The sequence below is a fragment of the Mus caroli genome, unplaced genomic scaffold (assembly GCF_978045245.1).
Source record: "Mus caroli unplaced genomic scaffold, Mus_caroli_1 scaffold_8, whole genome shotgun sequence".
NCBI lineage: Eukaryota > Metazoa > Chordata > Mammalia > Rodentia > Muridae > Mus > Mus caroli.
Genome location: NW_028227263.1, coordinates 89,705,039 through 89,731,577, shown reverse-complemented (window position 1 = coordinate 89,731,577; position 26,539 = coordinate 89,705,039). Strand labels below are relative to the sequence as shown.

Below are 26,539 nucleotides of genomic sequence, written 5' to 3'. Positions count from 1 at the left end.
TTCCACCAAAGCTGAAAAATAAAGACACAGAAGAATGAGAGAAAAAGAAATTTAAGAGACTTAAAAGATACCATCAAGTGGACCAACATGATGCAGCTTCAGAAGACAGAAGGGACTCTAAAATGTCCAAATGTGGGGGAAGAGATGAGCAAACAGACCCAGGAAGCCAAAACAACCCCCTGACTCCCAAACCACAAAGAAATTCACATAAAAACACATTGTAAGTAAGCCATCAAAGGCAAAGAACAAAGAGATGTTTGAAAGCAAAAATAACAAAAGTGACTTAAGTACATTTAATGCCCAAGTTGCCCACCCCAATGCAGAATAGCTAATGAATTGATTGTGAGAGCTTAGCAAGCCTGGGTGACATCCCAGGCACTTGACCAAGGGGTAGGGTGTCCAAGATTCAATAACCCCTATCTTTCAAGCTTCATCTCAAAAAATTTTCAAAACTGAAACCTTGCACAGAGGTCTAGCAGAGTCTGCAATCCCATATACTTTGATGACTAAAGCCTGATGATCATAGGGTCGAGGGCAGCCTGTAGAGCAAGTTCACACTAGGCAGCCTGGGCTAATTAGTGAGAGCTTATATCGAAATGAACATAAAATGAAAGCTAGAGATACAGGCCAAAGCAGGGTGCAGAACAAGATTAAACTACGAGTGTCAGGTCATATGAGCACAGAGAGAAAAAAAAGAAGGCAGGTAGTTAAAGTCCCAGTCTCACACACAGGGACTGGAACCCAGGACTATCCACAAGATTTGAGAAGTGTGCACCTAATGTATTTTGATTTGACCAGTTAGTCAAGTAATTATCCTCCTCATGTGGTCTGTACCATGAGACCTGGTGCCATGAGCTGCCATTATAGATCAGGGTAAGCTGGACACGTGTGAGGACACAACTGACTTACAACTTACGTTTTCTGAATGAGTATAGACCATGTACATGACAGACTAAGATCCCTGCACTTACCAGAGTCAGTATAGCACTACAATTAAAAAAAAATCACTGGCTGCATGCTCAAAACTGGGAGGCTTATAACCTAATTTATGAAGAACACAGGGGAGAAGGGGTCTCAGCAAAGAAAAGCTGCTAAGAGGGGATACTAGCAAAGATTTAAGAAAACACTTCCACATCAGAGGTACACATTCCGGACTGTTTGGTTTCTTCTCACATGACCAGCTTACCCTGATCTATGTATGATGGATGCTCACAGCACCAGTTCTCATGGTACAGATAACATGCAGAAAGCTAACCCATACTCAGAGTCTCCAGATAAACCATATTCCACCACATGCACTTGCAGATTGAGCCTAACTATGAATAAATGTGGATTTGAACCCAGAACATGCCCACAGCTCTTAACAAGTGAAAATAACTTACAACTGCCAAATTTCAGGGGACAAGCATGGGCATCCATAGGAAAGTCCTCAAGCTGCATTGGGCACTCAGCAGAGATAGTCAGACTGAAAAATAAAAGAAGATGGTTAAAAGGGCCCACCTCCTCCTCCCATGAAGCCATTTATATTACACATTTGATGAATGATTTTTTAAAATTGTCTAACTGTTCCCACTAAATTACATGTTTGTGCTGGAGGAAGCATCATTGTGAGTAAAAGTGTGACCCCAAAGCACTCAGAACCCGCGTAGCCTGATGTATGTACCAATACAAATACACACCTCATCACTTATAACGCCATCTAAGGCGCTTTTCCGATGGTGAATTGCCACTTCCTACCCCTGGCTCATCATTGTCTAACATGCTTTCTTTGACTGGACTAAAAATACATCTAATTTCTTAAATTTGAAAATATTTCAAAAAATATTAATGTAAGGTAAATGTACAATCAAATCTTTAGCAGACTACTTTTCTCATTGCTTAATGGTCCAGAAAGGAACTTGTATTGCAATAGCAATTGTCTAGCACAATCTGATTATTAGCCTTTTAATTCAAATCTAATCTTCCACATTAGGATTTCACCAACCACAAGGCTGATGGCTGTGGTTGCTCAGGCCATGTCAGGCATTGTGTGAGTGCTCTGGCTACATTAACCCCCATCAGCATAGTAGCATATGGAGGTCTACCACAGATACCACATCCTATTCCAGCTGGAACCCAGAATGTAGATCTACACAGTGACAGAGCCATGAGTGGAGCTCAAGCTGCTGGCCTCCATCTATAGAGAGGCTCCTATAGCATCTAGCACCTACCCTATGACTGCAGGCTCTGCTCCATAAGATGGTATAGTACTGCTCCGCAGGGTGTGGATGCTGAGGCCCATCCAAGGTGGAGTGGGATTCCCAGAGGTTTATATGCTAGAAGTCTCTAGTGTGGTAGTGTAGAGCCTTTAAGAGGTAAGATCCTATAGGTGATAACTGGTCACTCAGGGAACCACTCTAGAAGGATTGATTTAATTCTTGAAGAGCTGTAGTAATTCCTTCAAGAGGAACTTGCTACAAGTACCAACCTAGTCTCTGATTTCCTTTGGTTTCCCATCTCACTATGGGTTTTTCGACATGTGCTCTAGCTACTGTTATATCATCACCACAGAGACCTCATTAGAGAGGTGACACAAATTACCTGGGACGTTTCAGCTTCCACAGCAAGGGCTAAATAAGCCTCTTTTCTTTGCATATTACTCAGCATCTGGCATTGTGTTGTAAAACAAAACAATAATACACATGCTTTTACGTCTCTACAGAGTTGTCGCTAATTTGGCAAAATTCTAAATTGTACTAATGAGCTTATTTGTTGTTTCTTATGCTCTTTTCCATTAAATAAAATTAAATTAATTACACAATGTGAAATAAAAATATGAAACATTTGACTTCCTCTATAGTCCTACTTTTAGAGCAAAATATAAATAGCTAACTATTGTCTATTGCTTGCTATATTAAGCAGAGATGTTGTTCAGGCTCATAGGATACAAATGAAATACAAAAACATTCATTTTTGCTTTTACAACTTCCTTTTGTTAAAATAGATTAGTCTGTTGTTAAATTGGTAACATTAATCACAGGTGACCACTACAGCCTGAATAGCCAATCTAGCAGTTCTCTGAATAAACAGGATGGAAGTGCATGCCCATCAATATGAGGAAATTTTCTGACACTGTTTTGCAGGACAGTACCTAGGGAAGGAGTGAGTCACCAAGGGCCATGAGTACGGGGTGACCAGAAATACTACCAGTTCTCATTTTCAGGTTCAGATGTAGAGATAGAATTGAAAGGAATATTTTGCATACACTTGCAGAACAGAGGATAGATAGATAGATAGATAGATAGATAGATAGATAGATAGATAGATAGAAATAGAGATACAAACATTCTGATACGTCTTATTAGTATATCATCTGGAACATTTCATTTGGAGTTTTTCTGTGTGTGGACCTACTGCCTCTGACCCTTGGTATAAAAATATATCTTCTACACATTCAAGCAGAACTATCTCCCACATCACAAAAATCTCAGTTATGACTTTGAAAAACTAACTTTAAAACCCTAATGTCCATTATGTGTATATCTGTCACCTTAGTTCAAAACCAACTGACTATCCTTAAATTCTTAGTTTCTTACAGGATCGCTAACTGAAAGGAATATCTTCAGCTACAAACTATAAAAGAGGGATATTATCCAAGACTGTGAAATGGCAATGTAAACAAAGATTAACATCAGAATTAGAAAAATAAGAACTTAAAAAGCACAGCCTTTCAGAATTGTATCCATCCATCTTAAAGATACTATCTATGATTGTTAGTAAATTTAAGAAATGTATTAGAGAAAGCAATAATGAAGAGAGAAGTTCAATAATGGAACCAGAAGCCACATGACACAGTAATCACATCAAGGAACATGACAGTGAGCATAGGAAAGGAGAGGATTGTGGGTGTTGCATGCCCCTGTGGCTTCCATTCTGCCATACAGCACAAATGACTTCAATTAGCAGACTCAGCTCTATATCACCCTTAATGACATGGGCAATTTCATGCCCCCCTTTCCCCTTCAACAGGGCAGATCTAGAGACGATGGCAATGGCAGGACCTCTCTCTGACTATTTCTATGTTGACCAGCTCTCTTAACTTATCCTTAGTCCAACAAACTCTCAGCTTACTATTGGTGTGCAGGATGCCTGGAAGCTAAATCTTCAGCTTAATTGCTGGCATAGTGAATGTTGAAGTCCCATTCCTCATCCCTTGGTAATGGTTTCATTTTGTTCACATGGCTCCTATGGGTCAAGAATTTATAATCTCTGTAGTTTATTTCCAATTGCCAAAATAAACCAGATAGAAACAAGACGCCTACCTTGGGCACTCTGTCCATCCCTGGTGTATATTTCTTCTCTGCTGCTGGCCAAGATCAGGCACATAAAGGAGGACCAGAGTGCCCTGGCTACCTTTGTGGGCTTCACTACAGATGCCTGAGAGGTGCCCACCTGCAGGAAATCAGTGTGCCAGCACAGATTAAAGTAGTATTCTGGCAGAGATGCTCAACAGAAGTCATTGTGAGAGGGAAAATATATACGGCAGGGGGCAGTGGAAAATGTATGCAGAGACAAGTAAATAGAGTTTAGCTAGGTATGTTTTAAAGACTGTTAAAATGGTTCCACTAAAACTATAAACAACAGTGGCTTGTATAATGCAGTTATTATCTTAGTAACAAGCCACACCTATTTGTATAAAGAGCCTTGTAATCAGTTTGAAGCCATGGGACAACTACTTCACCAGTAGTAGACTCTGCCCTCTAACAGACATCAACTGTTCTGGTGAATCTGTCAAGAGCAAATGTCTTAGTAATACTTTAACATTTCTGTGGTCTTTACGCATTGCCCAAATGGCCTTAGCGTTTGTAGATAGACGAATTCTTCTGATTTGGACTTCTAGACACAGAGTACACTTTCGGGCAACTAAGTTCCACCTGGAATTTAGCTCAAACCCTTTCTTGGAAGGGCTGATTGTCACAGACCAAAAGAGCCACTTAAGTCACATCTAAAAATCCTCCATGGCTTTATCTATAGTAAATAAAGTTCAAAGGAATGAGAATTCTATTTTTGGCAGAAATTCGTGAATTACTGGAAGATACTGGCACATGGTATTTGTTTTCCAAAGGTCCAATTTCTGTTTTATTTATACATTCTGCGGAGACAATTCAAGCATTAACAAATAGGACATGATGTCTGCACAACAACTTAATTTGAGATAAGAAAAATGGCACTTTGGAAGTGGAGATCATTGTTTCTAGTTGATTTCATGTCACAACTGAAATTTTATGATCCCAAGCTCACTAGGGGACTTCCAGTTTGGCCAGAGGCCCCCTCAAAAGTAGAAGATAACTTAAAGTAGTCTACACAACCAAATCCCAAAGGATACTTTTTATTAACTGTGCGATATTTATAGAAAAGCCTAACCTCTTTAGTCCAGTCTTCCTCTTTGGAAAAAAGGAATATAGTTGATTTATACTCTGAAAATCATAGATGTGAAGCAAAAGGTTAAAAAGGATTGATTGAGGTAGGAATTTTAATGACAACAAGGTGACTAAAGATGGAAGACTTTCTTGTTTCCATGGCAATGCTACAGCAGAAGATGTGCTGAGAACAGGTATACTTCATTGTAAACACCAAGAAAATGCACAGCTTTCCAGACCAAGAACTACTCACTTCATATGGCAAGAGGCTATTTACAGATATAAGGGGCTCAGAGTGGGGCAATTGCCCTAGATTAATCAAGTAGAGCAGTCTAATCCAGTGGCTTCTTTTGTTTGATTGTTTGTTTGTTTGTTTGTTTTGAGACAAGGTTTTTCTGTATAGCCCTGGCTGTCCTGGAACTCACTTTGTAGAACAGGCAGGCCTAGAACTCAGAAATATGCCTCCCAAGAGCTGGGATTAAAGGCATGTGCCAACACTGCCTGGCAATCCAGTGGCTTCTTATTTCAGGAGGAATGAAAGAGTGGGGGGTCTCAGAGGAGATGCAGAGTGGTAAATCCTAGAGTCCAGAAATGCAAGTGTTCCACAGCCACTGGAAGCAGATGTGAGAATGGGGCCAAAGTCTCAAAAGTGCAGGTGTCTTCCAGGAACTGGGTGAGACAAGAGTCTCCTCTGGAGCTCCCAGAATCAATGCACCTGGCCAACACCTTGATATACAATCCCTTAACACTTCTATGACTTCTGACTTCCAGAACTATAAGTCAGTAGGTATTGATGTGTTTTAAGAAAATACATTTGTGATAATTGATTGCTGAACCAGTAAGAAACAAATACAAATTTTGTTATCCAGAAAAGAGGCATTACTGTAACAAAATCTGAAAATATGGAAATGGCTTTAGCAATGTCCTAACAGGAAAAGCCTAGGTTTCTTGGGATGGAAAGACCAGAAGTAACTAATGACTCTGCAATGATATGGAAGTTGAATGATAATAGCCCCCATAGGCTCATATTTAAATACTTGGTACCAATGTGGTAGAACTATTTGAGAAAAAAATTATAAGGTGTGGTCTTATGAAGGGGGTGTATCACTGGGGGTAAGCTTTGAGATTTCAGAAAATCCATGCCATTTCCAGTTAGCTATCTTTGCTCCATGTGTGCGAATTGGATGTAAGCTTTCAGCTGCTGATTCAGAACCATTCCTGCCTTGCCTACTGCCATAATGGTCATGGACACAACCTTTTAAAACTGTGAGCCTCCAATTAATTTTTATATAAGTTGCCTTGGCCATGTAATTGAAAAGTAACTACTAGGAAAGGGTAGAATCTGAAGCAAATATGGAGCTACTGCAAACAGATTCTGTTGTATGGTAGCAGAACACTAAGTTGAATGCTATCTACAGTAACAAGGAAGCAGAATCTGTACATGATTTTAGTGAGCTAAATAATACTTCCATTAATCTCCACAGCATGAGAATATTCCCATGCATAAGAAAGGGGTTTTTGGGTGTGAATAGGGTATCTTGAGATGAAGAAATCATTAAGGTGTACCCCAAGTAACCACAGGAATTCCTGGGAGAGAGGTGAGAGATGAAACCAGACAAAGCAGAGGTGAAAATGGAGGAATGTGAGTTGTTCTACTGTTAGCTTAAAGATGCAGGCTGGAGCTCTGGAGGTACTGGTTAATTCATATTGTTCTTCCTCCTATGGAACTGCAAACCCCTTCAGCTCCTTGGGTACTTCCTCTAGTTCCTTCATTGGGGACCCTGTGCTCCATCCAATGGATCGCTGTGAGCATCCACTTCTGTATTTGTCAGGCGCTGGTAGAGCCTTGCAGGAGACAGCTATATCAGGCTCCTGTCAGCAAGCTCTTGTTGGCATCCACAATAGTGTCTGGGTTTGGTGGTTGTTTATGGAAAGGATCCCTAGATGGGGCAGTCTCTGGAAGGTCATTCCTCTGGTCTCTGTTCCACACTTTGTCTCTGTAACTCCTTCCATGGGTATTTTGTTCTCCCTTCTAAGAAGGACTGAAGTATCCACACTTTGGTCTTCCTTCTTCTCAAGTTTCATGTGGTTTGTGAATTGTATCTTGAGTATTCCCAGCTTCTGGGCTAATATCCACTTATCAGTGAGTGCATATCATGTGTGTTCTTTGGTGATTGGGTTACATCACTCAGGATGATATCCTCCAGATACATCCATTTGTCTAAGAATTTCATAAATTCATTGTTTGTAATTGCTGAGTAGTACTCCATTGTGCAAATGTACCACATTTTCTGTATCTAGTCCTCTGTTGAGGGACATCTGGGTTCTTTCCAGCTTCTGGCTATTATAAATAAGGCTGCTATGAACATAGTGGAGCATGTGTCCTTATTGCATGTTGAAGCATATTCTGGGTACATAAGAGTACCACCAACTAAAGAATACACATGGTAGGACTTATGGCTCCAGCTGCATATGTAGCAGAGGATGGCTTAGTCAGTCATCAATGAGAGGAGAGTCCCTTGGTCCTGTGAAGGCTCTATGCCCCAGTGTATTGGAATTTCAGGGTCAGGAAGCAGGAGTGGGTGGGTTGACGAGCAGGGGAAAGGGGGTAAGGGTAGGGGGATTACGGAGGGGAAACCTGGAAAGGGGATAACATTGGAAATATAAATAAAGAAAATATCTAATAAAAAAGTTCACTAAAAGTTCAAACATAAATTCAAATCATAAATTTAATAAAAAGTTTACAACACAGAATATTGGCATATGTATCCATTAAGACTAGGTATTCATTATCTCTCACTAGCTTTACAGGTTCTTGGAGACTTAAAAACCATAACTAAATTGTCAATGAAATTTTATATTAATAAACACCATCAATATTTTAAAATTTTTTAAAAACTTAAAAATATAAATAAATAAAAATAAAAATAAAAAGATGCAGGCTGGAGTCCAGATAAAAAAAAAAGCAAAAGACACAGCTCTGAAAAACGATGGTAATACTTATCTCGGCCTCTAGAGGGAGTGTGGTTCTGCCAACATCTTCATTTTGTACTTGTGAGAATCAATTCTTGATTCATGGCTTCTAAAAGTTTAAGAGGATGCCCTTGTATTGTGTTAAGTATCTAAATTTGTGGTGTCTTATTAGAGCAATCACAGAATGTGAATACCGTGATGAAATTGGGAACTCATGTGGAAAAAGTTGCCTAATTCTACTTTTGATATTAAATCACGAGGAAAATCAAGATGGAGGGAAAATTACTAATAGTGAAGCTACATTTGATGACATGACACTTTACAGCTTGTCTCTGCTATAATTAGTATATACCTTATCAGGAGTGTACAAGCTAAAGACCAAAGTTGTGATTGGACACACTTTGTCAAGAGTCCCAGAATGATCGGAATAGAATAGTAATGCTCAGAGACCAAAAGTTTACAACAAAGGGCATGGCTTCAAATTCCAGATGATTTTTCCAAGGCTAGGGTTAGGGAGGGCTGGGGGTAGTGCTTTCTTTTCTCTGGCTTGTCAAATGGGAATGCCTGTGAGTGTTTCTCTGTCTGTCCTGCTGTGTCCTGGTCCCAAAATTCACCCAAGGAAAGGAAAGTGCCCTGAACAATCACCAAAGCACTGTTCTATAGATATTGGTTATGCAAATATTCCTGGTTATATAATTATAATTTATAATAGTGTGCTGAAAGCAGGTGTCTTCAGATCCTCAATAGCAATACAAAATTGAACTATAGTGCATATGAAGACTGGTGAGTCAGGAGTGTGTACTGGAGCCTGAAAGTCATTGCCAGCTGGATCAACTGCCCATATGTCACAGCTTGTATAATATGAATTGTTCCCATACGGTGACTGTTGTAGATCCATGGTAGGTGTTTTCTGACTGGTACAGAACTGCAGATAGACTTCCTTCCAGAGGCTGGCCATTGTCATATCCTTATTACTCAGATTCAGAACAACTTATGTTTTATTCACACCCACAGAAGGGCCTGTCATAATATAGAAGATCAGTAGGGTTGCTAGGGTAGGGGTTCAGAGCTGGAATAGTGATAGGCACAGAAACCAACTTTACACACCCCAGAACCTTACTGAATTCAGGGAAAAGCAAAATATTTTAAATTGTTATGCAAAATTTGAAATTCTCCCAATAACATTATGTTAAATAACTCATGCTTTCACTTGTACAGGTGTAGAATTCCACCCTTTAAAATTACTATACCCAGTTAAAGTCTGTACTCTCAACACTCCAGAAGTTGAGGCAGGAAGATTGGAAAGTCAGTGCTACATTGGACTAAATAGCAAGATCCTGTCTCAAAATGTCTCCTTTCCTCTCAAACATTTACTATTGGTATAGCATAGCTCACATTTGTTTCAGAAATGAACACACACAAATCTTACAACTTACTTCAAGCTTCAGTTGCAGAGTTCATGGGTTGCTCTAAGGATAACTGATTCATTTCATATGCTTGGGTATAACTGGAATGTACATGAGTCCAACCACCAGAATTACACTGAGCTAAAAATGCCCATGGAGCTGTGCACCATTTATTTGTATTTTTGTTCCTCTTCAGCTGTTGAGGAGAAGATGTCAGCAATTCTTGTTTATGTTAGGAAAATCAGCATAAATGTAATCCTCTAAAAAAGCTGATGTGTTGCTTAACCAAAAAGGACAAGACCATTGTGAGTCTATTTCAATTAATGACTTTCTTTTGTTAAAAATAATCTCTAGAACCCATTTTAATAATGAATGAAGGAGCAGAAACATTTAATTTTATGTGTATTATATATACCCCAAATAAATACACTATAATAGATCAATTGTGGGGGAGATAAAAAGAACCCTGAACAGTAAATAATTGTTGTGAAATAGACAGGCAAAAACGTGCAAATGAGCTTCTTTCTGTAAGGCAAACTAAAAGTTCAGCTCTGGAAATTGCATTTCTTTAAGTGTATAGCATAGGCAGCTAAAAGTACAACACAGTGGAAAGAGCTTTTGCTACTCATCAATCTAGAGTAGCTCAAATCCCTATGGAGATTATAAAGCCCAGGGTACAGTATTCTTTAAAATCTCTGAATATAAAATGAGGAATACTATGTGTGACACATAGTGGATGCTTTTAAAACTCTAGGGAAGGAACTGGAGGTATGGTTCAGGAGTAAAGAGCACTTACTTCTTTAACAGAAGACTTGAATTTCATTTGCAAGCCACATGGGGACTCAACCACCTATTAGTCCAGTTTCAGGGGATCTGATGCCCTCTTCTGATCTCCTGCATACATGTACCCCATGCACTTACATACACTCAGCCATGAACACATACACATAAAATAAAAATTGAAAGACAGAAACTCTAGGGAAGAAGATGGCACCAGCAAAACCTGTACATTCAGAATTCCAACAGTCCATGCAGATAGTGATGTAGCAAAAATTATCAGTAAGAGTTGTTTTTCCAAAATCCAGAATCTGTTAAGAACTCTACAGCCCATGGAGAGATGCTTAGTAAATGAAAAAGTACTTCCACCTCAGTAAGCATGGCCTTTAAATACTTGCTGACCCCACCCTGTTCTCTAGCTCTGCTATAGTAGTAGTCATATTCCTCGGACAGATGGCTGGTAAGACAAGAGTGTCACATTTTCTCAAAGAACATTGGGGCTATGCTTTGCTTGTCCAGGCCTTCCTGAATGACTGGTTCATGAGCTGTCAGTTTTATCTGCCCCAGAAATACCCTAAACTGAGGCAGTTTCATAGGCAATGCTTATTTATTTGCAAATGTCTGATCTAGGCAGAGAAACTAAGTGTGAGTGCAAAGTCAACCTATGTGCAGAAAGCCAGGGCTATACAGAGAAACCCTGTCTTGAAAAACCAAAAAAAAAAAAAAAAAAAAAAGTAAAAGCTAGTGAAAGATCTGAGTTCTGGAACTTAGGGGATATCATGCATGCCAAGGACTACACACAAGTGAATGAAGAATGCAAGAAGACTGTCATCCAAGATGTGTAAAGGATTTGCACCTCAACATGTCTTATACACACACACACATACACACACACACAGAGAGAGAGAGAGAGAGAGAGAGAGAGAGAGAGAGAGAGAGAGAGAGAGAGAGAGATGGTGCCAAACTAGCATAAGATGATGGAGAAGTAAAGTAAAACAATGGGATAGCATGCAGTTACTAAGATGACCAGAATCCACAGTACTCATGATGCCAAATGCTGGACAGACTCTGGGAGAGCAGGGGCTCTCATTCATCAATTTTGTGAATACAAAATGCTCTAGCAGCTTTGAAGACAGCTTGGCAATATTTACAGAGCGAAACAAACTTACCATATGATCCAGAGTTGAGCTGCTCAGTCTTTATATGAAAAAGCCAAAAATTCATGTCTATATAAATATCCCAATGAATGTTTACAGATATGTGCCTAATCACCAAGAACTAATTGCTCATTGGAAGCAACAAAGATATCCTTCCATATGTGAATGGTTAAACTGAACTCAGACATATTAGTAGAATATCATTCAGTGCTGTAAAGAAATGAGCTTTCATGCCGCAAAATATATTTGGAAAGAAATTCAAGTGCACATTTCTAAGTAAAATATATGCATTAGAAAGCCTACATCCATAGATTCCAACTGCTTGACTGTCTCAGAAAAAAAATCTCCATGGTTTATGACTGCGTAGCATTTTCAGCAAGAGTACATTGAAAAATTAAGTTGGAACTGATATGGAAGCTTCATTCCTTTGGCTAGTTGTCACAGTGCTGGAGGATGCTGTGATGCTACTGCAGGAGAAAAAGAATCAGTTGCGCAGTTATAAAGCCTGTGAGCTAAAATAACAACTAGCTGGACAGATATACCCACTGGTGCAATGATGACACAAATGTCATGGTAGTAACCAATCACTTTCTGATTGGATTTAAGGAGAACTGCAAAAGATGAAACCTGTAACTGTTACTGGGGCCAAGAACTTGTGCCTGGATAGGTCCTAGGCCCTGGGATATAACCCACTATTATAGTTCTCCTAACTGGACATACTATTAAAATGACTCCTCAAGCTTCGTCAGAGAATTTTTTTAAGCAGTAGTTAACAATGGGTACAGATTCATAAGTGAGTTAAACATAGACAATGAGAAACTGTAGAATGCTCAAAAATGCTCAGCCATAAAAAGGGTATCTATATCACACACACACACACACACACACACACACACACACACACACACACACACACACCTCAAGTCTCAGAAATCATCACTGAAGAGGGATGGAAATATTGTAAAGTCCAAAGGCAGTAGATGACTAAGGAAAACTTTCCTTGACATAATAAGGCAGTTGAATATATGAACTCACACCTGGTATGACAGCATCCACAAGACTTACATGAGCTCAAGTCAGAGAAAGTCCATGAAATGATGAGTAACATATAGCTGCTGGAATTGGGAAAATTAGTTTTCACTAAGGGCATGGGCCCTGATAAATCCAACATGTTCCAGTGGAAGACTACACACTCAAGAGAAGTTGCACAAATTAGGTGTCATGATATTTGATGAACATGAAATTGGTGAACATGAAGTGGGAATTAGATCTGCAAAGAGATGAATATAGTCAAACTACAATGTATTAATTCTCCAGGAATTAATGAAAAAAATTTTAAAGAAAAACAAGCAAATTTAAGGAGACAATAAAAAAATTATGCAACTGTCAGGAGCCATGGGGATGGAGAGAGAGAGAGAGAGAGAGAGAGAGAGAGAGAGAGAGAGAGAGAGAGAGAGAGAGAGAGAGAGAGAGAGAGAACATCAGATTTTAAGGGTAGGAGATTTCTATATGATACCATATTGGCTATGTGTTATTACAACTTTGTCCAAACTCATAGATTGGACAGTGTGAATGATGCTATAAACCATGGACCTGGGGATACAACAAAAGCATTATTGTCGCGGTAGTAGGGCAGGGAAGGCTGTGTATAAATGGGTCAAGGCAGCATGGGAAATTCTCTGTATGTTTCTCTCAGTTCTGCAAACTTGAAACTGCTCTGAAAGGTGAATTTCTTTTACAATTATTAACAGAAGTTGAGTCGAGTAAGCTTGGATGTGGGAAGAATAAAGGCAGCCTGTAGTTACTCAGTGAATGTGTATATATATATGTGTAAATCCCAAACTGAAATGTGTTATTATAGACAATTGAAAATGTTATCAAAATAAAAATAACTATAAAATTTAAAAATATATGGGTAAATATACCCACTTATTTTTTAAAAATTAAGTTCACTATTTTTCTGTTTTAGTCACTTTTTATTGCTGTTAGAAAATATCTGTCAAAGAAAATATCTGTGAAAAAGAAATTTTAAAAGAGAAAAAATTTCTATATATTTCACCGTTTTTGAGCTTTGTGACCATAGTTAGCTGTCTTCTTTGCTTTGGTCCTGAAGTTGAAGGTCTTGAGAAAGCAGATGCTCACATCAAGGTAGACAGGAAGCCTGATGAGTCAGAGAGGTAGGGTCCAGGAACAAGAGGTAGCCTTCAAGAACATACCCTTGTCTACTCCAATCCAGGTCTCCTTAGAAACCATCCAGCTATGGTATCATTAAACAACATATGTGTTGTGAAGGGACTGTGATTGTGACAGGGACCATGACAGCAGGCATTTGACTCGGTGCCTTATCAGTAAAAGAAATATGGAACTGGAAATCCTGTGATTCTATCCCAGTACTGAAAAAAATCATTCAACTCCTTCCTGCAAAGGGCTCTTAGATTCTACAACTGCAGCCATTAGTAACTTGTCCTTTTATCCAGTAGGTAAACAAATGGAAGGATCCATGGTGCAAGTGGAGGCAGCATACCCCACTACTGCCCTGGTCCTCAAGGGCACAGCAGAGTAGCTTTTCCCAGTGTTGGTATTTACATTAGTCAGTTCATGTTGCCATAACAACAGGATGCAGTCTCAGAACTTTGGTGGCTGAGAGTTTGGGTTGAATGGATCATAGATTTGACTTCTTGTGAGGCCTCTCTCCTTGGCTTGTAGACAGCAGCCTCTGCCTGTGTCCTCACAGGGTCTTTTCTTTGTGTATGGCTATTTCAAACAAGGACACCAACCAGATTGGATAAAAGTTCACTGGTCAAGACCCCATTTTAACTTTCATTAACTCTTCAAATACCCTGTTTCCAAAAATAATCACATTCTGAGGTACCAGGGGGTTTGAGACTTTAATATAAATATTTTGGATTAACAAAATTTAGCCCACACATTTTCACTTCACCCATGGCACTACTTACTTCCTGACGTGACAAAAGATGGTTCCTAGAAAGAAGCAATGAATAAATAGACTTAAAGAAGTTCTATTGCAATTATTGAATAGTAATGTTTTAAAAGGGTGAAAGCTTAATTAACATGAGAAATAGGACTCTTATGAGATTATTTACAGAGATTTTTTTTCTTTTTTTTTTTTTTTTTTTTTTTGCTTTCTTTACAGAGACACCAATGGATTCTTTGATTCTTTGAGGATGACACTGACACACATACATAAACAACACTTGAAAGGAAAGAATGGGAACAATGGGAAAGGATGGCCTTGGGGTACAAGGACAGGGATGTGAGGCCAGAGAGTGTGTGACCCTGGACCCAGTGGGGCCAGCAATGACAAGTACACATCTTATCAGATCTATGCATATGCCTTTCACTTGTATTTATCACCCAAGAAAACCAAAATTCTTTTAATTTCCTTAAGAGTTGATATAATGGCCAGTGTTAATTGGCAGGATAGTAAAATGTGAAATGACCTTGAAGATGAGCTGCTGAGCATGCTGGGAAATATCTTGAAAACATTAATGAAGTGGGAAGACCCACCCACTGTGAGTGACACCACTCCCTAGGCAAAGGTTCCTGCACTATATATAATAGCAAAGAATATATGTGCTGAGCTTCAGTATACATGCACACATTAATTGTATATTCTTTTTGCAGACACAGTGTGATCTCCATCTCTATTCCTGATGCTGTGATTTCCATTCCATAGGGCACTGCAACCAAAAACTTCCACGACATAAACCCTTTCACCCACAAGTAGTTTTTGTCACAGTGTTTTATCACAGCCACAGAGATAAAAGGAAGATAAATGCAGAAGTTAATTAGTAGCAGACTGAGGTTTCAATTCATGTAGAATAGGTTCAGATCCTGGACAGCAATAAGAGTTGGATAAAAGTATGCAAGTGAGTTGGCTAGAAGTAAGCCCTAAACATATCGAGGGTTTTGTAAGGAATCCAGTGGTCGTTGCCAGCCTCCTTGGCATCTGTGTTCAGAAAGAATCTGAGAGAAACTGAGAAGAAAGTGTCAGCCAAACAAAGGTAGAACCATCCAACTCTGAGGACATGAGCCCACGTGGGTAACAGGTGACCATGGATGTAGGCCAAGAGTAAGAGTAGCCGCTGGTAGATGGCAGCAGGAAAAGAGAGTCATGTGTGCCACAGCATAAAAAAACAGTGCAAAGGGCAGGAGACAAACAAAACTGGCTGGTCAATGTAAGCCTCATCCAGAAGCTAGGGCATGAGAGAGACTCTGGACTGTTTTAAGGAGTCTACAGGCAACATAATTCACTTGGCTTCAACTAGAACTTAGGTTGGTTCCTATGCATGCTGGTGGCAGCAGATATTGGACATCTGAAAATAGGTAATGACTGAAGAAATGCTGACTAAGCTTGGTTGGAGGATAGGGTGATGCAGCAGCCAGACCTGGTAACTGGAGCTTTGGCAAAGGCTAATACACAGTTCAATTTGCTACAAAATGAGCCCCCCAAAAATGATTCAGAGACCTTTGTAGGGAAGCATGGAGCACACTGACAGAGGCTAGAAACAACACCGAGAAAGGTACAGAGAAAGGAAGAAATGGTGCCAATGGTAAGAGAACACAGGAAGACATGGGTTTAAGCAACCTATGATGATGAGAGCTAAGAATCTGAGTCAAGAAAACAGAAGGGAAACTGGATTTAAAGAGGAGGCACAGCCTGGCTAGGTTAGCATCTGTGAGAGATGGCAATGGAAGCATAGTGGGTGAGGCTCTAAAAAGACTGTGTTCTGGTTGGCATACCAGAGAAGAATGGAATTTCTTTACATAGAAGGTATCTAGGAGTCTCTATCGATGCACCTGCACCATCTCCCTAATGGTCCAATGTCATCCTAATCTTAAGAATGAAAATGGTGAACAAGGGCTCATGTCACTTGTGTAGTGATGAGACAAAGATACCATAGTCCTAGTCTGTTGGGAGAGGTGAATGTTCCGAACACTCCCTAGCTTCTCTATAAGGAGACTAGTGTTAAGAGCTGGAGAGACTCCAGGACAAAGCACTTTCTTGCAATGCCTGTAGCCCTAGGTTCCATCCGCAACACCACAAACAAGGAGGTAAAATCATTCATAGACTCAGAGCGAAGTGTATGTCATTACCCATGGATCACTCCTCAGTAGCTTTTGTTTTGACATTTTCCCCAATAGCATGCATTGTTGTACAGTACGTGTGCCTCCAGATAAAAGGAGCTTTTGAAAAGTCTAAGTGGAGCCACAGGTTCAGAGAACCTGTACATGGCTGTCTGGAGTAGGGCTCTCCATTCTGTTTCTATGCTCTACCCTCTGTCCCCATGACTGCTTGCAGTAATACTATGCCATAGAATTCTGAGGGAAAAGAGTTGGTCATTAGGACATGCCTGGCTTAGGAGGAGCCCTTGTATGTATCTTATAATCAATCATCTTCACACAGGGTTCCCTGAATTGATTTTTACTACCTATTGTCACCTATTTACAGGCTGAGTTACTCTTTATCTATATACTATGTCCCATTTCTCATCCCTTCTTGTCCCTCTTCTAAGCAACATTCTCAGGTAAACAATTCATGTGACTTCATATTCATTCTGTAGGTTGTATATACTTCTAGACTTGTTGGTCCCTATGTTCAGAACACCCTGGTAGTTGTATCCTCCTTCCATTGTTCATTTCAGCCTTGCTGTCTCTATATGAACTCATGCTGTCCCTCATTCATTATTGCATCCTCAGTATGCCCCCTCCATCACTGTGAGCTGACAGCTGGGCAGGCAGCTGCTCCCAGACATGCTCAGCGTGAAACATTGTGATGTGACTAAATGGATGGAGCAAGCATCAGGGAGCAAGGAAAGGGTGGATGTAAAGGGCTGAGGCAGCAACAACAGGATCGAGAGGCAGATAGATAAACTGGTGGCCCGGGGAACTACTATGTTTTTTAACATGAAATGACAGATAGACCGATCAGCTCAAATGGATATCTGTCTCAGGAAATGAAAGTCTACTCCCCCAGTGCACAGTATGCATGTGCATGCATATGCACACACACACACACACACACACACACACACACACACACACACATACACACACAAAGAGTTGCATACTCTTACAAAGTTGTAAGCCATACCATATGTGGTTATTTGAATAGGTTTGGTCCCCATAGATTCATGTGTTTGGATGCTTGGCCCATTGGGAATGGCAATATTAGGAGGTGTGGCCTTGTTAGAGGAAGTGGGTCACTATGCTGGTGGGCTTTGAGGTCTCCTATGCCTAAGCTCTGCCCAGTGGAATCAGACACTGGTCCTGGCTGCTGGCAGAATAGTCTCCTTCTGCTGCCTTCAGATCAAGATGTAGAACTCTTGGCTCCTCTACCAGCATGCCTGCCTGCACACTGCCATACTTCCTACCAAAAATATATCAAATTCCGTACAGAAAGTGCTCATATACCACGCTACTCACTCTCCTACACACCCCCACACCCATACATACTCACCTATCTACCCATATACTCACACACTCACCATCTCCTATTCTAGCCATCCTCAGTGTGTTCTAAGCTCAATTGTGCACCATCAAAGCACAGAACAGGGAAGCTTAACAGAAGGGCTTCCTTCCAGTTTTCTGAGCAGTTTAGGTTTCAGAGCTGTGTAGAACAGGTTGCGTACTTTGGACTGATGGCACACAGTGGACACAGGCATACTCCTCAGACAGGTCTTCACTCAACCTTGCTTGGAATGTCTAGCACTTGTCACTTATCACATGTAGCTACCCAAAGGACCTATGACCACCCTCCCCCATTGCTGGGGTTCAGTCTCTGTAGGTCAGTACCTAGGGAAATGTCTTACAGTGCACTCTCTGTGAAATCAAACACAAATGTTACTTGGGATGTACTTTTCCCTGTGCCAGGCAGTTTCATTTAGCTGTCCCAAAGACAACCTACGTAAAATTTAGAGCAGAATTTCTGTCGTTCGCTGTGAAAGCCTGGTAGCTTTCATATGTCCTTGCTTATCCCTTTCCCCCTTTCTAGGCACTGCCTTTGGGAATGACAACATTTTGAAGCCAGCATTAATTTTAACACCTTCTGATACACTGACCGCTTCACCTCTTTACCAAATTTGTTAGCTCCTCAAAGAGAAGACATGGTCCCTTTCTCCCACATCCCTGGAGCCTGTCAACTTCTCTTGTCTGGATGCATTGCCCCCAATGCCTGCCCTTTGGATGGTGACCCACAGGACATTATCTCCACAAAACTGCAGGTTCTTTGCTTCAATCCCAGTGAGTATTGATGCTCTCTCTCACCAGCCTGGACTGTACATATCTCAAAGGTGCAGAATTCTGGATAACCATGATTAGCCTTCTCTTAAGTATTGAAGGCCATGTCTTCTCTTGGGCCTGGTATCAGACAGCTTACTACAGAAGGCTGTTGCTGGCCTCTGCCAATTTAAAGGGCATTCCTCTTCCCCTATGTTCTTCTTAATGTTTTTGAGTACTGTCAGAGGGAAACAACCCATGATCATTGACTGGCCTTACTAACAACACTGTGTGTGATACTGTGGAAGAACTTAGCTTATGGTAGAAAGAAATCAAACTTCAATTATCAAAATTAGCCATGTATTATTCTTCTGCTAGATGTCTATGAATGTACTCACAGTTCATTCAGATATTCATGTTTGAAATGCTTTAGAAAAACCCCTTCATGTTAACAGAATGTAGTATCAAAGCTTTAATGTTCCTCAAAATACTCTAAGATGACACCTTGATCTAAAAACTCTAAAACTCCCTTTGATCCTCAGATGTATGGCTTTTTGTATGCTTATATGACTAGCGCAAAGCCACTGAGACTACTGCCTGTGACATGTGTGTATGGCAATGATCAGGACTTGACTCTCAAATCTGCCTGAATTTCCAATAGATCTTGGTAGAGTGACATGAATTAGCCTAAAGTGCCTAGTTCTGTTCACATTTAGCAACTGGCTGCTTGAAATGTGGTGTCTTACTCAGTGTCTTGTTGCTGTGAAGAGACACAGTGACCAAAGCAACTTTTATAAGGACAACATATAATTGGGGCTGGCTTAAAGTTTCAGAGACTCAGTCAATTCACATCACGGTGGGAGCATGGAAGCATGCAGGCAGACATGATGCTGGAGGAGCCAAGAATTAGACATCTTGATCTGAAGGCAACCAGGAGAGATACTCTCTCTTCCACACTGGGTGGGGCTTGAGCATAGAACCTCAAAGCCCACCTTCACAGTGACAGATTTTATCCAATAAGCCTATGCCTACTGTAACAAGGCCATTCTTCCTAATAGTGGCACTCCCAGGGCCAAGCATATTCAAATCACCACATGTGGTAAATACACTGGAGAGCAGAACCACTGAATTCAGTTTTCTTTAGTTTCTCAAGATTCATAATTTGACTTTACTCTTTTAAAAGTGTGTGTGTTGGGGGGGCACGGGGGTGAGTGATGGGTATGTGTTCTGGCCTGTATGTACTCTCCTAGGCTAAACGAGGGCCTCAGATTCTCCAAGGCTGGAGCTACATGAGATTATCAGCTGTCTATTGTAGATATTATGAACCAACTCTGGTTCTCAGCCAGAGTAAGACACTCTGTTAACCACCAAGCCATCTAATCCCATCTTTACTTTTTAAATGCTATAGAAGGCTGGTCTGTAGTGCATCTAGAAAAAAAAACATTAAAAAAAAAACTTGAGATTTGAAATTTTTTAAGGAACAGGAAAGGATGCATGTCCGACTCTGTAATATACCTCTTCATCAGCACCAAGGGCATGCTTAGTCATTTTCAGGTAAATTTCAAAATCTCACAGCCACTCCTTCTCCCATCGATCATTTGGCTGACATTTATAGGTCATTTCAGGCTTGGGAGGCATGGATGGAATAGCGCTGTGCATGACATATACTCATCAATTTCTAACAACTAAAATGCCTAGCCACATCCTTAATTTGTTAAGTCCATGAGACCGGATTCTTCGTGGTTTTCTACAGTATGGGAGGTTAGGACTTTTCAGCAACCTTTGACCTTGAAACAGAACTCTGGTGTTGCCACTGCCTGGGAGGCAGGCACAGTCCAGTTGCACACCAGTGAACCAGTGATGACCAAGGCTGGGTCCCTCAGGTGCTCTCCAGAATCCTAGCATCTTATTTCCCCTGAAAGCCCTTCAGTGAAGCCTGCTGCAGTGCTGCTAGCTCAGCATCTGGCTCCTCACCGCTGGCCTACTTTCCCTTCCATGTATGTATTCATGGCACCATCTAGTGGCTGTTGTCTAACTAGAGTGCACTACCCAAGTTTCTTGGGATTTATATAGAACAGGCAGGTGGGCTGTTGGCTTTCCTAGATAAATGTGTGCCTATAGTTCACCATGATCTGCTTACCTTTTCTATGGATAGAGATAATGCTATCACAAATTCCACCATGAGTTTTTATTTCTGAAACACCTGGTGCAAAACAAAACCATATAAGGTCCTGTGAATTAGTAAGAGACCAGCTCAAATGGTTCCTTCTATTCAGGCATAACTGTCTGCCAGGGAATTTTCTTCTGAAGCGGGGACTAAAAGACTGAAGCTGAAACCCTCACGAGGTTGGGACCCAGTGCTGACCACCTTCTTTCCCACTAGACATTCCCTAGAACCTCGAGGAGGTTGCAGTCCTATGTTTAAGAAGATCCTCAATAGGCAGGGAATGCCATGATAGCAGCCAGACAAGAGCAACACATTAAGCTGAGATGATCCTTAGCCTTGGATATGGGGTGAGTCTAGGCAGACAAACCCGTAGGAACAGTGCAATTGTGCATCTTCGAAAATGCCCAAAGCACTGGTGGGCTACACTGAATGGATGCATTGACTATGGAATCACAGGACACCCAGAAGGATTCTAGACTTATTTTTCAGAACAAGGAATATATATGTGAGAGTTGCATTCTTAGAATTCCTTTGTTTTCACATTGTTTTCATCAAATATAAGCTCAAATCTTCACATAACTGGAAGAAACTAATCATTGAGCAGATTTGCAAATAAAACAAGAATCATATATTTGTGTTTCTGTGTGGTTTTGTGTTTGTGTCTATTTGTATGTTTGTGTGTTTGTGTATCTTTATGCATTTGTATTTTTTTATGTTTGTGCATTTGCCTGTCTGTTTATGTGTGTTTTCAGAAATTGTATGACTACTTACAGATTTAGTAATACACTGTTTGGTAACATGTGAATCACAGAAAAAGTGAAGAAGGAAATGAAAAACTTCCTAGAAATAAATTTAACTGAAAGTTCAACTTATTAGAACTTTTTAATGGCAAATTGATGGGAATTGTAAGAACTAAGTTTATAGCTATGAACGCCTACAATGAAAGTCAGGTGTAGCTCTTCCGGCCGGATCAGCACCGGGGTAGCTAGAGCGCAGGATCGGTTGACACCCGCCAGCTACCCACGACCCCCCGCCACAGGATTTTGAGACTGCTGGTGAGTGGAACACAGCTTCTGCTCCAATCTTTAAACAGTGACAACGACAACAACTAACCCCAGAGATTACCAGATGGCGAAAGGTAAACATAATAATCTTACTAACAGAAACCAAGACCACTCACCATCATCAGAACCCAGCACTCCCACTTCGCCCCGTCCAGGGCACCCCAACACACCAGAAAAGCTAGACACGGATCTAAAAGCATATCTCATGATGATGGTAGAGGACTTCAAGAAAGGCTTTAATAACACACTTAAAGAAATACAAAGGAACACTGGTAAACAGGTAGAAGACAGTAAAGAGGAAGCACAAAAATCCCTTAAAGAATTGCAGGAGAACACTGCTAAAGAGTTACAAATCCTTAAAGAAAAACAGGATAACATAATCAAACAGGTAGAAGTCCTTACAGAAAAACAGGAAAACACATCCAAACAGATGATGGAAATGAACAAAACCATACTAGACCTAAAAAGGGAAGTAGACACAATAAAGAAAACCCAAAATGAGGCAACACTGGAGATAGAAACCCTAGGAAAGAAATCTGGAACCATAGATACGAGCATCAGCAACAGAATACAAGAGATGGAAGAGAGAATCTCAGGTGCAGAAGATTCCATAGAGAACATCGGCACAACAATCAAGGAAAATGTAAAATGCAAAAAGATCCTAACTCAAAACATCCAAGAAATACAGGACACAATGAGAAGACCAAACCTACGGATAATAGGAGTGGATGAGAGTGAAGATTTTCAACTCAAAGGACCAGCAAACATCTTCAACAAAATTATAGAAGAAAACTTCCCAAATCTAAAGAAAGAGATGCCCATGAACATACAAGAAGCCTACAGAACTCCAAATAGACTGGACAAGAAAATAAATACCTCCCAACACATAATAATCAGAACAACAAATGCTCTAAATAAAGATAGAATACTAAAAGCAGTAAGAGAAAAAGGCCAAGTAACTTATAAAGGCAAGCCTATCAGAATTACACCAGATTTCTCACCAGAGACTATGAAAGCCAGAAGATCCTGGACGGATGTTATACAGACACTAAAAGAACACAAACTCCAGCCCAGGCTACTATACCCAGCCAAACTCTCAATTAACATAGATGGAGAAACCAAAGTATTCCACGACAAAACCAAATTCACACATTATCTCTCCACGAATCCAGCCCTTCAAAGGATAATAACAGAAAAAAACCAATACAAGGACAGGAACCACGCCCTAGAAACAACAAGAAGGTAATCCGTCAACAAACAAGACCCAACATATTGCTGCTTACAGGAAACTCATCTCAGAGAAAAAGATAGACACTACCTCAAAATGAAAGGCTGGAAAACAATTTTCCAAGCAAATGGTATGAAGAAACAAGCTGGAGTAGCCATTCTAATATCTGATAAGATTGACTTCCAACCCAAAGTCATTAAAAAAGACAGGGAGGGACACTTCATACCCATCAAAGGTAAAATCCTCCAAGAGGAACTATCAATCCTGAATATCTATGCTCCAAATACAAAGGCAGCCACATTCATTAAAGAAACTTTAGTAAATCTCAAAGCACACATTGCACCTCATACAATAATAGTGGGAGACTTCAACACACCACTTTCACCAATGGACAGATCATGGAAACAGAAACTAAACAGGGACACAGTGAAACTAACAGAAATTATGAATCAAATGGATCTGGCAGATATCTACAGAACATTCTATCCTAAAACAAAAGGATATACCTTCTTTTCAGCACCTCATGGTACCTTCTCCAAAATTGACCACATAATTGGTCACAAAACAGGCCTCAACAGATACAAAAATATTGAAATTGTCCCATGCATCCTATCAGTTCACCATGGACTAAGGCTGATCTTCAATAACAAAATAAATAATAGAAAGCCAACCTTCACGTGGAAACTGAACAACACTCTTCTCAATGATACCTTGGTCAAGGAAGGAATAAAGAAAGAAATTAAGGACTTTTTAGAGTTCAATGAAAATGAAGCCACAACATACCAAAACTTATGGGATGCAATGAAAGCATTTCTAAGAGGAAAACTCATAGCTCTGAGTGCCTCCAAAAGGAAACTAGAGAGAGCACACATTAGCAGCTTGACAACATACCTAAAAGCACTAGAACAAAAGGAAGCAAATTCACCCAAGAGGAGTAGATGGCAGGAAATAATCAAACTCAGGGGCGAAATCAACCAAGTGGAAACAAGAAGAACTATTCAAACAATCAACCAATCAAGGAGCTGGTTCTTTGAGAAAATCAACAAGATAGATAAACCCTTAGCCAGACTCACTAGAGGGCACAGGGAAAGCATCCTAATTAACAAAATCAGAAATGAAAAAGGAGACATAACACAGATCCTGAAGACATCCAAAACACCATCAGATCCTTCTACCAAAGGCTATACTCAACAAAACTGGAGAACCTGGATGAAATGGAGAAGTTCCTAGACAAATACCAGGTACCAAAGTTGAGTCAAGATCAGGTTAATGATCTAAACAGCCCTATATCCCCCAAAGAAATAGAAGCAGTCATTAATAGTCTCCCAACTAAAAAAAGCCCAGGACCAGATGGGTTTAGTGCAGAGTTCTATCAGACCTTCAAAGAAGATCTAATCCCAGTTCTTCACAAACTATTCCACAAAATAGAAACAGAAGGTACTCTACCCAACTCATTCTATGAAGCCACAATTACTCTGATACCTAAACCACAAAAAGACCCAACAAAGATAGAAAACTTCAGACCAATATCCCTTATGAATATTGATGCAAAAATCCTCAATAAAGTTCTTACTAACCGAATCCAAGAACACATCAAAACAATCATCCATCCTGACCAAGTAGGTTTCATCCCAGGGATGCAGGGATGGTTCAATAAATGGAAATCCATCAAAGTAATCCAGTATATAAACAAACTCAAAGACAAAAACCACATGGTCATCTCGTTAGATGCGGAAAAAGCATTTGACAAGATCCAGCACCCATTCATGATAAAAGTCTTGGAAAGATCAGGAATTCAAGGCCCATACCTAAACATGATAAAATCAATCTACAGCAAACCAGTAGCCAACATCAAAGTAAATGGTGAGAAGCTTGAAGCAATACCTCTAAAATCAGGGTCTAGACAAGGCTGTCCACTTTCTCCATACCTATTCAACATTGTACTTGAAGTCCTAGCCAGAGCAATTAGACAACAAAAGGAGATCAAAGGGATACAAATTGGAAAAGATGAAGTCAAAATATCACTTTTTTGTAGATGATATGATAGTATATATAAGTGACCCTAAAAATTCCACCAGAGAACTCCTAAGCCTGATAAACAGCTTCGGTGAAGTAGCTGGATATAAAATTAACTCAAACAAATCAATGGCCTTTCTCTACACAAAGAATAAACAGGCTGAGAAAGAAATTAGGGAAACAACACCCTTCTCAATAGTCACAAATAATATAAAATATCTTGGCGTGACTCTAACTAAGGAAGTGAAAGATCTGTATAATAAAAACTTCAAGTCTCTGAAGAAAGAAATTATAGAAGATCTCAGAAGATGGAAAGATCTCCCATGCTCATGGATTGGCAGGATCAACATTGTAAAAATGGCTATCTTGCCAAAAGCAATCTACAGATTCAATGCAATCCCCATCAAAATTCCAAATCAATTCTTCAACGAATTAAAAAGTGCAATCTGCAAATTCATCTGGAATAACAGAAAACCTAGGATAGCAAAAACTCTTCTCAAGGATAAAAGAACCTCTGGTGGAATCACCATGCCGGACCTAAAGCTTTACTACAGAGCAATTGTGATAAAAACTGCATGGTACTGGTATAGTGACAGACAAATAGACCAATGGAATAGAATTGAAGACCTAGAAATGAACCCACACACCTATGGTCACTTGATCTTCGACAAGGGAGCTAAAAACATCCAGTGGAAGAAAGACAGCATTTTCAACAAATGGTGCTGGCACAACTGGTTGTTAACATGTAGAAGAATGCGAATCGATCCATTCCTATCTCCTTTTACTAAGGTCAAGTCTAAGTGGATCAAGGAACTTCACATAAATCCAAAGACACTGAAACTTATAGAGGAGAAAGTGGGGAAAAAGCCTTGAAGATATGGGCACAGGGGAAAAATTCTTGAATAGAACAGTAATGGCTTGTGCTGTAAGATCGAGAATTGACAAGTGGGACCTCATGAAACTGCAAAGCTTCTGCAAGGCTAAAGACACCATCAATAAGACAAAAAATCCACCAACAGATTGGGAAAGGATCTTCACCTATCCTAAATCAGATAAGGGACTAATATCCAATATATATAAGGAACTCAAGAAGGTGGACTCCAGAAAGTCAAA

General features: G+C 40.1%; 1 protein-coding gene across 6 annotated transcripts in view; it reads right to left on the bottom strand.

The window, feature by feature from the left end:
* Positions 1–26,539, bottom strand: part of Gabra5 (gamma-aminobutyric acid type A receptor subunit alpha5) — a 102,006-nt gene that overhangs the window by 38,525 nt on the left and 36,942 nt on the right. For all 6 annotated transcript variants that reach the window (XM_021167136.3, XM_029480225.2, XM_029480224.2 and 3 more), the window contains one exon: positions 1,383–1,465. In XM_021167136.3, the coding sequence (XP_021022795.1) occupies positions 1,383–1,465 (83 nt within the window). The remainder of the gene's footprint in view (positions 1–1,382; positions 1,466–26,539) is intronic.